The sequence below is a fragment of the Vipera ursinii genome, assembly GCF_947247035.1.
Source record: "Vipera ursinii genome assembly, chromosome: 16".
NCBI classification, from domain to species: Eukaryota; Metazoa; Chordata; class Lepidosauria; order Squamata; family Viperidae; genus Vipera; species Vipera ursinii.
Window position 1 is genome coordinate 3,691,377 of NC_139529.1, and position 16,824 is coordinate 3,708,200.

At 46.8% G+C, this 16,824-nt stretch overlaps 1 protein-coding gene across 1 annotated transcript in view; it reads right to left on the bottom strand.

The window, feature by feature from the left end:
• Positions 1-1,069: 1,069 nt before the first annotated feature.
• GPSM1 (G protein signaling modulator 1) overlaps positions 1,070-16,824 on the bottom strand; it is a 95,508-nt gene continuing 79,753 nt past the window's right edge. Inside the window, exons 12-14 of the mRNA XM_083375100.1 lie at positions 6,907-7,066; positions 5,585-5,787; positions 1,070-4,629 (exon numbers count right to left, since the gene is read on the bottom strand). Of these exons, the coding sequence (XP_083231226.1) occupies positions 4,426-4,629; positions 5,585-5,787; positions 6,907-7,066 (567 nt within the window). The 3' untranslated portion in view covers positions 1,070-4,425. The remainder of the gene's footprint in view (positions 4,630-5,584; positions 5,788-6,906; positions 7,067-16,824) is intronic.

The window sequence follows — 16,824 nt, forward strand, 5'->3', positions numbered from 1 at the left end:
AGGAGATGGTCAGATGAGGTGTTGAGTGGAGATGCTACTTAAAGAAGGTGGAGGTCAAAATACAGCCCTGCAAGAATTTTCTGAAGAGGATGGTTAGCACATTTCATGCAATTTTTGAAAGAGAAAAACTGCATTTTCCAATTTCCTCATAATGTATTTGTCTCAAAATGGAATCAAATGTAGATTTAAAATCTACAAAGGCTACATGCAGTAATTTTGTCCTTGCCATTTTAATATGTTTTATTTAGAAGAAAGTTTACTCGTACATTATTTGAATGAGAGCGTTGACCTTGTGCTCCCAAATGTGCACAACATAATTAAGACAACAGTATCCTTGCTCAGCCCTCCGCCCCTCTACCCCAGGATCTTCACAATGTGCAACACCTATCACTGCTTTTATTCCTGAACAGTAATTTTATTTCTCCCCACAGTGTGGCAGTATTGCTGCAAATACAGCTTAGAGTTCAACTTAGACTTTTAAGTCTTAGAGCAAGTCATTCAAAATTATGACCTATACCCAAAGTTATGGCCACTGCAACACACACACACACGCACACCATTGTGTGATCACAATTTGGGTGCTTGGCAAATCCCTTATGACTGACCCTCGGGATGCTGAAGCTGCTCCACCAACCAGTGTGACTCCACTGGGTTCTTTGGCCTTCCTGCCCTGCTGGGTCCCGCATCCTTGGGCCTTCTCTCCACCGTGTAAAACCTTGAAGGATTGCCCTTTGAAAGACCTGGCACATGTGCCATATGGCCTCCCTGTACAGAAGCCGGTTACTCCCTCTCCTGGATTGGGAGTACTTGCTCCCCGTCACTCATGCCGTAGTCATGTCCCATTTGGATCACTGCAAACAGGAGCTCCACATGGAGCTGCTCCACTTTTGCTGTAACCGCTTGGGAATTTGGAAGAATTCAGAATTCGGAGAAGAAACAGGCTCCTTTCTAGCCTGTTTACAAGGCCGTTGTGCCCTGAGAGTGACCTATTAGCTGTTTACCACCTCAGCGTTCTCAAATCACCTCTATGGACTCATATTGGATGCCAGTGGACTGGTCGGGGGGGGAGGGTTTGAGGAAAATGAAAGAATTGCCTTGCGTGGGATTCCACCTGACTTCTCTGCATCCACTCCCTCTCAGTAAAAGTTCTGATTAATTGTAATGGAGTCAAGAGTTTTGTTTTCCTGAGGGAGCCGCTGGGGCAGGTCCATAACTTGCTCTCATGGACTAGGACTTCAGAGTCACCCTATTTATTCTTCATACTTTGGGCGTTATGTATAGGCAGCTGATCCCTTTTCGATTGTTTCCCCCCCTACATCTGTATTAGTCCTGGACGGTTGAGAAAATAATGCCCAAAGAACTTTGCTCACAAAAAGTTTATTAAACAACTTTATTTTCTTTCTACTCCAAGATATCTATTTTTGAATTAATTTGGCAGCTCTTTTGACTTCTCAGAGGGAAGGGAAAGAATTTTTAAAAAATTGCTTCCTTTCCCCATCCTCTCAACAAATCACAAGCAATACATTTCAAAAACAATAAATTAGCGATACATTCAAGTATACCGGCCAAGATGTTCCCAGCAGCAGCTTTTTTCTTGCCGTGTTCTTCTGCTGCCTGGACAAAGGGACAGGCCAGGCCTTCTCCACCAGCTGACCTTCCCCTCTGCAGCAGAGACTGGAGTGGGGCTTTGGCCTCGCAGCACGGAGACCTCTACTGCAGCATGAAGCAAAGGGTGGGGCTGTTTGCACTGGCAGCCAGGTCCCCTGGCATGATCCCCCCACACACTGCCCATGGAATCTTTGAGGAGAAAGGCTTTCTAGTTGTGGCTATGACCAGAAGGGGCATTTGGGATCCCTTGAAACCTTTCAGAGTCAGGACACGTTCACCACCATTGGACGTTTCCTAGGATGCGATCGAAGATGATTTTGCTGAGAAGACATTTATTTGCAGTTCAGGAGAGTTCTGTCAGGCAGCAAAGGGACCAGACTAAATAGAGAACTGAGACACACTTGGACACCTTGGCATTTCTCGAGAGGTTTTCCAACCAGTCAAAGGAATCTGGACTTGGGTAGCACCTATTCCAAGAAACACATTTGATGAAAAGGCAAGATGCTTTCAGGAGCTGCAGCGTGCAGCCAATTCCTGATTTTTTTGGTGGGGGACCACCATAGAATACAGGTAGTCCTCAACTTAAAATAGTTAGTGACCATTGAAAGTTACAACGGCATTGGAAAAAAGGAACTTATGACTGTTATTCACACTACCTTTGCAGCATCCGCGTAGTCAGTTGATCAAAATTCAGATGCTTGGCAACTGGTTCACATTTATGATGGTTGCAGTGTACCCTGGGTCATGTGATCCCCTTTGGAGACCTTCTGACAAAGAAAAGTCAAAGGGGAAGCCAGATTCACTTAACAACCGGGTTACTAACTTAACAACTGCAGTGGTTCACTTAACAATTGTGACAAGAAAGGTGGTAAAATGGAGCAAAATTCGCTTAACAATTGTTTCACTTCGTAACATAAATTTTGGGCTCAATTGTGGTCGTAAGTACCTGTATCTCCCCTTCAAAAGGCCGGAGTTTTGAAAGAACCAAACAAGTAGGGAAGCCAGGAAAAAAGATCCAGTTGCCCAGGGGAACGGCAACACACTTTTTTCCACTTCCACAGTCATTGATTAAATTGAGGAATAAGCGCCAAATCAACAACACATGATAAGCAAAGAAAAATAACTCCTCTCTACCTTCAAGGAAGCCAGATTAAAAGAGGGCCAGGATTTGTCAAATATATTTATTTTAACTGAAAATCCTTCAGTTGGTTACTAAAAGAGAGGGCTCGCTGCAATATCTCGTGATGACTGCAATAGCTATGGAGGTAGAGCCCACATTTAACCATGCATTAGGACAGTTCTGAATGAAGGAACCTAGGACCTGTCCCTGAAGTTATGGCCCTCGTCAGTGCCCTTGGCCACATAATGAAAACTCGCCACTCTGCACCCTGCCACAACTTATGACCGTCCGCAAGGCTGCTGCTGCTCCCCACACCTGCCTCTTTGTGATCGAATCTCTGGCCTGTGAGCATGTCAAAACCTGCAAGGCTTCAAGAGACCCCATGGAGAAGGTACAAGGCAGCCTTGGTAAGAAGGCCTTGCCAGACACAGGCTGGGCACACTTGACCGTAGTTGCAAAGAAATGGCAAAAGTGGGGTAATCTGTGTGTTAACTGGCCGGACCTCCCAATCCTAATGGGCTATATGCATGCTTTGTGATGCACTGCAGCATCTGCTAACTCTTGCACGGCCTGCCTCGGGTACCTCAGGATCTCCCCTATCCTTCCTAAGACACCCCTGCACACCTAACCTGGGATTCAGCCCACTTAGTGACCCATCAACAACAAGCAGGAGTGCTAGGATTGTAGCCTTTGAGCAAAGTGGCCGCACCCCATCTTGTTTTAAGAACAGCTGCCAACTACGCAAAGCCATCTATTTGTATAGAGATTCAGAAAACTGGAAAGGTAAGTGGAGCAATTTACAAGTGCTGCTGGATCCTAGAATCAGCCAAGGGGGCAGGCAGAAAGTCCATGGCATATTTCTGTGCCCCAGGGAGCCCTGTAGCTGTCAGGCCTGGCCTGCAGAGATTTCTGCATACTGGGCAGCCTGATAGCTTGCACTGGATCTCCCCCACTCCATGAGCCCTGCTTAATAACCTGTCCAATCACTACAACTGGGAGAGCCGGGATTGCAGTCACTGATCAAAACGGCCGCCTGACATATTTCTGAAATCAATTAGGGTGATCAGTCAAACACTATCTGTAATTAGGTGTCCCAATTTCCCATGGCTAACAGAAACCTTATATCTTGGCTCTGGATGCTTCCTTCCCTCTGTCTCCTCCCTAGCACCTTTCCAACTAGCATCAGATTGCACCTGAGAACAAAGTGCAGCAAAGAGCATATTTTGAAAGCAAAAATTTGCACACGTATCCCTTGATTGTCATCTTCAATTTATACTCCCCAAGTCGGCTGACAGTTTGGCACAGGATATGGACCTAAAGAGGCAGAGGCATAAATCAACCTGACTTGGGGTCAAATCCCAAAGCAGACCCTTGTCCTGCTCCTTCTAGGGCTTGGCCCTGATCCAGAGTCCGTGGTGCAGATTTCCCCCTTCCTCAGTTCCCGAGCCTGGTGTTCATTGCTTGATGTTCAAGCCAAGAAGATACCTCACCCTTACTGATCCTGCCCAATTGGTCCACAGGCACCTTGGGACAGGAAAAAGAGCCCGCCCGTTCTGCTTGCCAGTCTCACAATTGCCGTTTTCTCCAGGCTGAGAAAGGGCAGAAGGGAGCCATTGCCACCAGGAATGCCTTGAGCGCCACGGCCTTCAGCTGGGGGCAATGCTGAAGTCCTCCCTTCTCCAGCCGCTCGCTCTGGCTTAACTGAAGCTGGGTCTTTGCTGTTGATCTGGCGCTCGCTCCTCGGCTTGATCTTCTTCGCCTGAAGCCAGATCCACTCTTTGCTCGTCCATGCGCTTGGCCTGGACACGCTGGATCAGGCTGAAGAAGTCTTCATCGGGCACGGTGGGGCCACGGGGCATTGAGTGGGGCGGGGCGCAGCGCTGGTCGTCCAGGCGGGAGGACTGCAGAGAAGGAAAGAGAAGGCCACATTGATGACTTAAAGGAGGTGAACCTCACCAAGGCAGGAGTCCTCTGCTCGGTTGCTCTCTCAGATACCACCAGGCAGCCTTCCTTGCCAGCCAGCTTTGCAAGGCTGTCAGAAGACTTCAACGCAAGGCGGTAAGAACCCCACACACTGCGCTGAGCATCTTGGGAGAAAAAGCATGAGAAAGCAGGATGGGTATAACCTAATTTAGACAACCTCCAGCACTTGATGTGCTAAACTGACTTGACGGGTAGGCAGGGGAAACCATACACTCCAGCATCTTTCCCTACAACGGGAAAAGGATTGTGCCCTCTTGCTTGGCTCTCCAAGAGGAGGACATGGTGCCCAGCCTGCAAAGATGTGCCAGATGCTAGGTGACGGTTGGCCACAACTCCTCATGAACTGGGCCAGACTGCTCTGAACAGCTGTATGTTATTTCATTACTGGATTTACAGCCTGCTTTGTTGAAAATGGCATATGTCGGGGTGTCCTTCCCCCTAATTTCATCTCCATCACAACAAGCCCATGTGAGATAGCTGCAAGGGAGCAAGTGGTTCAAAATCCCCCAATGAACCCTGTGGCTAAATGATGGCTTGAACCCCAACTTTAGTGCCAAGGCCAAAGCAGTAACCTTAAAAGAGTTCTATGCTCACCTGGGGAATATGAAGACCAGCGCAATGAGAGAAGCCCCTGAGCCTTGTGAGGCTGTCAGAAGCTGCGGGTGCTTCATCGCTGAAAACTTTTAAGAGACTGGACAGTCACTTGTGTAAAATGGTCTGGGGCCTCCTGCCTGAGCAGCGGGCTGGACTAGAAGACCTCCTAAGGCCCCTTCCAGCTCCATTCTGATTGATTGGCAGAGGCTGAATTTCCCTCCCCTTTATTATTAGGATTTCCCAGCAGTGGTGGGAAACGTGGGAGAGGAGCAAACCCACCTGGCACTTCATCAGCATGTTGAAGAATTCGTCACCAGGCTCCTCGGCCTCGCCGTCCATGCGAAGGTGGCCCAGGTTGCTGGGCGTGATGCGGAGGCCGGGCAGGTTCCCCACGCTGGCCCGCTGGTCATCAAGCCGCCGGCTCTGAGAGCTGGCAATGAGGTCGAAGAACTCCTCGGTCTGCGGGGAGGCCATGGACTGAGCTGGGGGAGAAACCAGCCCAGGGATGAGCAAGCCAGGCAGCCCTGGTGGTGGGGGGGAGGGGCGGGGGGGGATATCAGCTCGGATCTTCTCATTTCTGGCAGCCTTTTGTCTTCCACTCCCAGTGAGGTCTGCAGAACCTGATGTCAACGCTGCTAACATTGGATGTTCTTGCTTTGACCATATATGAAGATGTAGCCATTTTCCCCCTTAACTTGTGTGTTACTTTTAGAGTTAGAATTAAGATGATGCCGTGGGGGGGGGCAGGAGGAAGAATGTGTATGGGAATTAGTTGGACATAACATCGTAGCAGAGAGTTTTTTCAAGGTTGTTTGAAATAAGAGATGATAAGAAATGGGCTGGAGAACTGGAGGGAAGGCCGGCATTTCAAACTAATTGAAGAATGTGATTTATGACTGTTAATTGGAGGAGGGAATTGTGCTTTGACCATGTATGTGCCAATGCTGTGCTACTCAAATAAAGATTCTTTAAGGTAAACAATGCCTCAAAGTTCTTTGAAGAGTATCATCTGTCGGAACCATGACACCCAACACCCTCTCTTTTTAAAAACAGCGCTTCTGAAATAACGGTTTAGTTTTGGGGTGCCTGTAGGGAAAGACAGCCACGTACCATGACACACCATCCCCCCTGTCTCCTGAAAGAGACTGTGTCCCCTGGGAAGACTGAGGCTGAAGGAGAAGAGGGTTAGAAAACTGCAATTGTTGCCTTCAGATTCAAAACAATACATTGTATGGGTGAGTGCAACAGCACACTGATGATTAAATGAGGCCTCCTCCTGTGGCTGCTCTGCTCAAAAACTGCAAATCCTGCACTCCTGATTGTTGCTGTTTAGCAATCTCACAGATTGTCAAGCGGACAAAGGTAAGGAGTGTGGGGTGCTTCAGGGGGGAGCAGAGGAGCCTGGCTTAGGCTACATGTGAGTTCAGGGAAGAGGGGTGCATGTGAGTTCGGGGGTGTGGTTTTGTGTGCTGCCGCGGATGGAGCCTTGCTTGTTTGTGCAGACTGGTTGCTGGCAACTCCCGAGAAAGTTGCGTTGCGGCTGTGTAACAACCCAGCACTGGACAGGGAGCAAGGGTCAGGGAAGCTGGTGGCCCACTTACTCTGCGCCTCTTCCAGGGCAGGGACAGGCATAGCAGTTGCTTCGTCCGACTCTCTCTGGGAGTCCTCCAATGTACAGCGCTGGTCATCCATCCGACTGCTCTGGAATTTGCTTAGGAGGTCAAAGAAGCAGTCCTCATTCGACTGGGATTGCTGGTTTTTCTGAAGAAACAAGGGAGACTTGATTCAAATAACATGTGTAGGAATGAAGGGAGATCCACTTGAGGATTTAGGGGCACTGGTATGGAAGCCTGCTTGGCACAAAAAGAAAGCCAAAGTTAGACTTAAAAATGGGTTTCTTTAAATCTATAATGGGCTAAGGCAGTGATGGCGAACCTTTTAGAGACCAAGTGCCCAAACTGCAACCCAAAACCCACTTATGTATTGTCTGGTGCCAGGTGGGCGTGGCCCATTGGGTGGGCGTGGCTGCGGTGGTAACGGCAGTCTGGGTGGAACTAAAAAGTTCAGTCAATTCCAACTTTGCGAGATCTTTTTTTTCCTGCGAGAAGTTGAAATTGATTGATTGAAAGTGAAAAGGTTTTATAAAACCCAGCTGAAGGCGTAGGACTGGGGCGACGGTGCGCGTGCCATAGGTTCGCCACCACGGGGCTAAGGGGAGACTAAGATATTATTCTAAGATATTATCTAAGATATTATTCAATTTAATATTTAGGATTTTGATTTACAAGGGAAATGAACATTAGCTATGAGAATATAGTTTTGAATTATAATATGGAGGTCGGATTGAGACAAGAAAGGATATTTTATGAGTAAGTGATGAGGTACCAGGATGACAAATAGAATATATTTGTGAAAAGTATTTGTGAAATAAATAAGAATGTATTTAACTAAGCAATATGTGAATGTTAGATATGGTAACTATTATGTAATGAAATAGGGGAAATTTGGGTTACCTGAAAGTTAAATACTAGGGATCTTAAAGGCTAAATTGGAGCACTGTAATTGAAAATTGGTAAGAATTTAAAAACAGGACATGATCACTATAAGTAAAGATATATTGATAAATATCTTAACTGATTGTGTTATAACTAGAAATGTATTAACTTGATTGTGATATAGTAATTATGGGAAACAGAGAGGGAACTCTTGATGATCTAACCTGAGATATGTACAAATGATTTTGTTACTGGACTATGAATTACCCAATAAGTACGTTGCTTTCTAAATATCTTGACATTTTGATGTAAAATTGGAAAATTAATAAAACTTGTTTTTTTTAAAAAAAAGGGAGACAATTTTCCAACTTATATACAGTAGATGTGTATCCCGAACAACCAGACTTGGGAGTAATTGTGATAAAGGACTTGGGATCATTTAAAATTTGGAAATGAGAAATACCAAAACGTTAAATTTAAATATTCATGAGAAATTAAAACTGAGAAAAATTGATTAGGTCATTGATTGTCTAAAAGATTGAATGTTAAAACAAGATACACATAAACTAAAAGCTATTGATACACGTTAGAAAGTTATTTTTTATTTGACTGACAGAATAAGAACTGTATTAGTTGAAATAGAAGACAGCACATATTAAGGGGGAAAGAGAGAGAATGGTGATTGTAATAGTTTGGGATCTGTACTGATGATATCTATGTGTAACAAAATTATTGTACTCAGCCGCCATGTTGCTTTTCAAATATGTAAATGTTATATTAGAAAATCAATAAAAAGTTTTAAAAAAGAAAGAAACAAGGGAGATGATTTTCTATCCATGAACACAGCAATAGCAATCGCCCTTAGACTTATATACTGCTTCTACAGATCCTCTCTAAGCGGTTTACCCAGGCAGCATCTCACCCCCAACAATCTGGGTCCTCATTTTACCGACCTCGGAAGGACGGAAGGCTGGGCCGGTCACGATCGAATTGCCAAACGTCTGTCAGTCAGCAGCCAGCAGAAGTAGCCTGCAGTACTGCATTCTACCCACTGCGCCACCACGGTTCCCCACACATCACACCTAGTGGGGTGAAACTGGAACTGGATTTGATTTGTCCCCTCTACCAGCTCGGAAAATGATGTTCAGGCGTCTTAATTTCTAGTTTTGCCTTGTTTCCTCCATCTTGTCAGTTTTCAGAGATAGTAGAGTAGAGTAGGGTAGGGTAGGGTAGGATAGGATATAGAATGGAATGGAATAGGAATAAGAATGAGAATAAGAATTGTTAGAATAAAACAGAACAGGAATATTCTTTACTGGCCAAGTGTGATTGGATGCACAAGAAATTAGTCTCCAGTGTGTAAGCTCTCATAAAGCCTTAGTGTAAGACCACACTTAAAATACCACATCCAGTTTTGGTCACTATATTATATAAATTAAAAGATGCTGAGACTCCAGAAAGAATGCAGAAAAGAGCAACAAAGATGATTAGGGGGCTGGAGTCTCAAAATGAAAATGGTTGCAGGAATGGGGTATGGCTAATCCAGAGACAAGTAGGACTGGGGGGACATAATAGCAGTATTCCAGTATTTGAGGGGCTGCCACAGAGAAGAGGGGGGGTCAACCTATTCTCCAAAGTGCCCAAAGGCAGGAGAAGAAGCAACGGTTGGAAACTAACCAAAGAGAGAAGCAACCTAGAACTAAAGAGAAAATTTTTGAGTTAGAACTACTGATCAGTGGAACGGCTTGCCTCCAGAAGTTTTGGATGCCCCAACACTGGAGGTTTTTAACCAGATATTGGACATCCATTTGTCTGAAATCTTATAGGGTCTCCTTCTGAGCAGGGGGTTAGATTAGAAGACCTCAAGGTGCCACCCAACTCTGTTATTCTATGACACAGCAGATAGAAAATCAAGGTGGTGCCCATAGAAAAATCACTGTAAAAGCTGGGGGTGCTGCTTTGGTTAGATGGGGGGAGTGCACTGCACCTTCTTCTCTGCTTGGGAACCAAAGGGGTCAAGTGTCCATCTGCACTGCTCCCAGGATACAGGTTCCCAGAGCATAGGAACCATTTTTCAGGATTCAACTGCAACCCGAAACGTTCTCTCAAATGCCAGTGGAGCACAACTCAATTTGTTCAAACTGATGCATATCAATGTATCTTTCAGATGCTGGTGGCTGGTGACCGACATGCCCCTTCAGAGGCAGCATTCATTGCATTTTCTTTCTCCAACATCTTTCTGGCGGGCAAGTCGTCTGGATGTTTGAATCACACAACTGTGGTTCCCCCTCCCCTAAGTAAGGAAAACTTATCCGGGAAGTCAACTCCATGGTGAGGCAAAAAGATATGAAAAATGGTTGCAGGCCAGTCTAGAGAAAAGGGATGTGGTGGCTCAGTGGGTTAGGACACTGAGCTTGTCGATCAGAAGGTCGGCAGTTTGGTGGGTCGAATCCCGAGTGCCGCATAGCAGAGTGAGCGCCTGTTACTCGTCCCAGCTTCTGCCAACCTAGCAGTTCGAAAGCACATAAAAATGCAAGCAGAAAAATAGGGACCGCTACGGTGGGAAGGTAACAGCGTTCCGTGTGCCTTTGGCATCTAGTCATGCTGGCCACATGACCACGGAGATGTCCTCGGACAAGCGCTGGCTCTTTGGCTTTGAAACAGAGATGAGCACCGGCCCCTAGAGTTGGAAATGACTAGCACGCATGTGTGGGGGAACCATTACCTTTACCTTTTAGTCTAGAGAGAAGGACTAGGGGTGACATGATAGCAGTATTCTAGTATTTGAGAGGTTGCCACAAAGCAAAAGGGGTCAACTAATTTTCCAACCAGACAAGAAATCATGGATGAAAACTGATCAGAGAGAGAAGCGACCTGGAATTAAGGAGAAAGTTCCTAACAGCAAAGACAATTAACCAGTGGCACACCTTGCCTTCAAAAGTTGCGGGTGCTTCATTACTGGAGGCTTTTGGGAGGAGACTGGACACTCACTTGTCTGAAATGGTTTAGGATCTCCTGCTTCAGCAGCGGGCTGGACTGGAGGACCTCCAAGGTCCCTTCCGGCTCTCTTCTGATTCTGATGCATCTCTGCAATTGCACTTAGCAGTGAGCCGGCATTATTTATAACAGGGGTGTCAAACTCAATTTCATTGAGGGCCGCATCAGCATTGCGGTTGCCCTCAGGGGGCCGGGTGGGTATGGCCAGGGTGGGCGTGGCCTACTGGGTGGGCGTGGCCAGAGTGTGTATGGCCTACCGGGTGGGTGTGGCCAGCTCTACATCGTTTGCATCAAGGGTGCCTATGGGGGCCTGGGCAGGAGTGGGACAGATCTGAGGGTCTCTGGCAGAAGGAGGGTCTCTGGGCCAGGGCCAACGCAGCGGGGGCCGTTCCCTCACTGTTTCCAGGATGGCTTCGCGGGCCGCGTGAAACCACTTCCGGCCCCTGGGCCTTGTGTTTTACATGTCTGATTTATAAAGACATTTTTTTGCTCTGGTTTTTCATCCTGCCTCACCTTAGTCAGTCACCCGTTCCCTTCCTTTGGCTGGATGGGCTTTTTTTTTTTTGCACTTGTCTTTTGTTTATGCAACAGTCAAATTTCTCTTCTCCATTTTCACCGGCAGGGTGAGAATGAACTCTCACGGCGTTGATATGGGAGGGAAATGTTGCCGTTCTGTCAGAAGAGAGAGGTGATCAAATTGCTCCCTTTCTTGTCCCTTTTCAAGGTCCCAGAGAAGTAAATACGGGTCCCAGCGCTTGTATTTAAGCCACCTGCCCCCGCTGTCAACTTCCAATGTATTGGACTGCGGCTCCATCATCCCCTGCCTGCACACCAGCATTCATGCTGCCTGGGCGATTGAAGTTGCGCTGTGCACCGCTTCTGCAGAAGGAAGGGCTTGTCTGCACGGTAGGGTTAAAAAAATAAATAAATAAAGACAGGAGCCAGAGTGGTGAGGTCAAAGTGATCTTCCCGTTGCCAACTTGATTTTTTTTTTTGTCTCACCACACTCTGGTGCAAGATATTGAAACAGGAAGCACCAAATGGAGCCTGTTCGCAGCTCTCTTCCCAATGCAACTACAAATCCTGACCCAGCTGCAGCAGAAATAAGGGTCCAAAGAAGGGACCTCGGGAGGTTTTCTAGTCCAACCCCCCCCCTGCTCAAGCCGGAGACAGGTCAGCCGACAAAATTGCCTTTAAATGTAGGAATCCAGGAGTTACGACTTCTCTGTTCCTCCCAAAAGGAAAAGGTTGACTCAGCCTTCCATCCTTCCGAGGTAGGTAAAATGAGGACCCAGATTGTTGGGGGGCAATAAGCTGACTTTGTAATAATGCCGCTTGGGGCCCCCCGAAAGCCCTAATAAGCAGGCATATACATAGAACGAAGGCTATTGCTAAGCACATTGATTTGTGCTTCTTAGATTGTAAGCCGCCCTGAGTCTTCGGAGAAGGGTGGGATATAAATGGGATTTTTTAAAAAAATTCAGACAAGGGGCTGTCCAGTCTCTTCTTGAAAACCCACAATTTCTGGTGGCAAGCTGTTCCACTGGCTAATTGTTCTGTCAGGAAGTTTGGTTTGTCTGGAGAAAGTATGAAATGAAATTTTTGTATGTGAAATTGTTTATGCAAGCAGTCAGAATGGAAGTGAATGAGTTAATTTGCTGATATGTGTGTGTTAGCCTTCAAACATCACTCACCCCCACCAGTCCCAGGCTGTGAAAGGAATAGTAATTTGCAGATTTTATTGTTGTAAAAGTAAATGAAAAAAAACAACAATGAGACAAGTTTCATGGACAATGTGTGAGAGAATTTATGGAAAATGCATGTGAAGGAGAGCAAAAAAAAATCTTAGTGGTGAGATTTTTGTAAAGAGCCTTGTTGGAGCAGTGGGCTAATGCCTCCTTAAGTAACACCAGCTGCCTGCAATTAGTGCAGGTTCGAGTCCCACCAGGCTCAAGGTTGACTCAGCCTTCCATCCTTCCGAGGTAGGTAAAATGAGGACCCAGATTGTTGGGGGCAATTAAGCTGACTTTGTAATAATGCCGCTTGGGGGTGTGTGTGAAAGCCCTAATAAGCAGGCATATACATAGAATGAAGGCTACTGCTAAGCTCATTGATTTGTGCTTTAAATTGTAAGCCGCCCTGAGTCTTCAGAGAAGGGCGGGATATAAATGGGATTAAAAAACAACAACAACAACATCCAAGAGTAAACGAGGAGCCCGCTTTGGGGTGGGGGGAACAAAAAAAAAAACAGACAATGCGCAATTTCAAGGCTGTGAAATGCCTCCGCCTTCTGGCCCTGAGTTTCTTTCAGCTGCTTCTGTTAAAACTCCACACTAGAGAGAGTTAAACTGTTTCCCTTCACAGAGATGTCACCTGCTGGTTATAAATACTTTTCCTGACAGTAAATTGTCTACCCTTCACCACCACCACCACCAAACCCCCCCACCACCACCTTTTTGTTGCCTGTACAATAATGCAAAGTTAGCTTTTTTGCCTTATGATGCCCGAAGACAAAGAAAACAGACACGCCCCAGAGAAAAGGCTGGGGCTAAGGAGAGAGGCGCGTCCATCTTCCCAAAGTCATATCCAGAAACAGAGTCTAAAATTATTGGTTTACAGTTGTTAAAAGTTGCCTGCATGGTAGGGCCAGGAAGGAGGTCAGCACCTTCCAGCCAGCAGCTTGGCTTGCCGAAATTATTTCTAAACCGTGTGCCCAAATTAGCAATATTGCAAACCTTTTCTCTCCGACTCACATAACTTATTCCACGCTGTTGTGGAATAACATAGACTCTAAACCCGAATCAGAACAGAGCGGGAAGGGACCTTGGAGGTCTTCTAGTCCAGCCCCCTGTTCAAAAGCAGGAGACACACCTGTACCATTTCAGGCAAATGACTGTCCGCGCTCTTTTCTGAAAAACCTCCAGTGATGGAGCACCTACGACGTCTGGAGGCCAGCTGTCAAGTTGTCAAGCAGTGGTTTCTGACAATTTTAGGATCCGTGGACTTCAACCCCCAGAATTTCCCTGCCAGCAAAAAATAAAATAAAAATCTAAAAGAATAGCATTTGTTCTTCAGCTGCTTCTGACCTACAGCAGCCTGTCCACACCGTTGTCCAGCAGAGAAGCTCTGGAGAAGGTACAGGGACAGAAGCTTCCTTTGGAATTTTGGCTCAGTCACTTGTCTCAACCCAGCCCACCTCACAAGGCTGTTGTTACTCTAAGACACCGTTGATCAGCCTTATTCTCAAAAACGATACATGGGGAAACTGATCAGCATCACAGGATCAAGCAAAACCAGGTCTGTCAGATAAGGATTTCCAAAATTTCGTTGTAGGCATTGTAGACAAAGAGCCACGTTGGTCAAAGGCAGGGTTTTGCAGTCTTGGCTAACTACATTTCAACTCCCATCCAGAATGCAAGCTGGGGGATTCTGGGAGTTGAAGTCCACACAACTTACAAATTGCGGAGGCTGCAAGACCGCGCTCTAGCGCTAAACCTGACAAAGGTGTGTTCTGTAATAATAAGCAAACAAACAAGAGCCAAAGAGGACATTTCTTCGGACAAGAAGGCCCGCGCGTGCACACATGCTCACTTCATGAACAGCTTTCTGATATATTCTCTTACCAGCAATGTAGAATTATTAGTCCTTGCTTTATCTTTGGGGACTCTTCCAGTCTAGCCCACCGCCACTTAATGCTTCTGGTAGAGGCAGGTGTGTTAGTTGGTCTGCCACAGCAAAAACTCAGGGGGTGTCCAGGCGCACCTTTTCTGACCACCCCACTGGATTCAAAGCTCAAAAAATGGGTGCTTTTTCATCACATTGGTTAAGAGAAGGTGGGTGCCAAGGGCTGAGCCACTGGCCACTGCCTCCTGGCATCACTAATGTAACCAACATTTTGTTCAACGTTGGCACAACGCCTCATGCAAATCCAAGCACTTAAGGAGAAGAAAAGATGCATTTGGCCTGCTCTCTCCCTCTCCAAGGATGGGCAGCTTTGTGGCTGACCGCTGCCACCTGCCTTTGGGCTGGCACAAAAGCTGCCCCCCCCTTTGCCAAGTCCTACTGCACAGCAGCAAATTGAGCTGACTTTCACACACACACACAAACACACATAGAGAGCACAAAGAGGCTGGCGAATCTCTCCCAGTTTCATTCCCTTCCCGCCTGTGGATGGAAGAAAACCACAACTGCTCTCGTAAACTGAAAAGGGCTGAATGAGTTGAGGCAGGGGTTGGGCATGCAGGTGTAGCCTCCTTGGGAAGAGGTGGTGGGCACAGGAGAGGGGAAATAAGTGCGCGGGGTGGAGCAAACGAGAGTTTAGTCAAGGTACTTCTGAACACAGATCTCTCGCTCTTCTGAAAGAGGGCTAAGGCCGAATCCAGAATGAGGCCAGGCAAAAGGCACAGGGGGTAGGGAAGGATCCAAGCTGAAGCAGGAGGCAATGCTGCTTCACACTGCTTTGTAGCCCCCTCTAAGCGGCTTCCAGAGTCAGCCTATTGCCCCCCAACAGTCTGGGTCCTCATTTTATCGACCTCGGAAGGATGGAAGGCAGAGTCAACCTTGAGCCGGTCAGGATTGAACTGCTGGCAGTGGGCAGAGTTAGCCTGCAATACAACATTCTGACCACTGAGCCACCACAGCAGATGGATAGATAGATAGATAGATAGATAGATAGATAGATAGATAGATAGATGATAGATAGATAGATAGATAGATAGATAGATAGATAGATAGATAGATAGATCAGGGGTGTCAAACTGCCGGCCCGCGGGCCAGACGCATCACAAAGAAACTGCGCCCACCCCATTGCCGACAATGGGGAAAAAGTTCCGATACGTCGTGTGACGTGATGTGACGTCGTGAGTTTGACATGTCTGATATAGATGATAGATAGGTGATAGATGATAGAGATAGATAGATAGATAGATAGATAGATAGATAGATAGATAGATAGATAGATAGATGGATGATAGATGATGGATGGACGGGCGGGCAGACCATAGTGCTGAATTAGCCTGCAAAACTGCATTCTAGCCACTGAACCACCATTGGGGGGGGGGGGACTTGTGTTGCAAGAGAAAGGCAGAAGGGAAGCAATCAATATGTTGCCAGTCCAAGAGGGGGTGGAAGGCCGTGGACAGGACTGAGCAGCATCTAACAATGGTTGTTTGTCACTGAAGCAAAACAGAGCGCTCTCTCTCTCTCACACACACACACACCCATACCCCGATTAAACTGTACAAAGTACAGCCATGTAAAGCTCTCATCCGTGTGTGGGGTGGGGGGAGATGGCCACTGCTTCTAATTAGCCTCACCCCACTGTTTAAAGATACCTCCTGCAGCACAGAGGTTGTAGCCACTCTACTGCAGAATTCCTCAATGTTAGTAAATTTTAAGACATGTGGGCAATTCCCAGAATTTTCTCCAGCCAGCATGCTCCCAAAATACCGGGAGTCTTGTCTTTCCTTTCCTTTCCTTTCCTTTCCTTTCCTTTCCTTTCCTTTCCTTTCCTTTCCTTTCCTTTCCTTTCCTTTCCTTTCCTTTCCTTTCCTTTCCTTCCCTTCCCTTCCCTTCCCTTCCCTTCCCTTCCCTTCCCTTCCACTTCCTATCTTCTTCCCCTTCCTTTCCTTTCTTTCCCCTTTCTCTTTTCCATTCCTTTCTTCCCCTTCCCTTCCCTCTCTCCCTCTCTCACTCACACACACATTCACTTAGCTGCCCATCTTTTCACCAGTCCCAACAACATATAAAACCATATTAAAACTACGAAACGGAACCGCATGAAAACATGAAAAATCACAAAAAAAACCCCAAAACCTGGTGCCAAGTCAAGCTTCTAACATGCAGCCATCCAAGCCAAGTTTTTCCAAGCTTTAGGGAAGGTTGAAGGGTGAGAAAAGCCAAGACCCGCAGCACTTGGGGGTGGGGGGGGGCAAGAGCTTGCAACCAGGGCCGAGGCAGGTGCTGGCAGAATGGGGGGGGGAGGTAGGCTTCCTACCTTCCCTCAGACGGCAACGTTTAGGGGAAGGG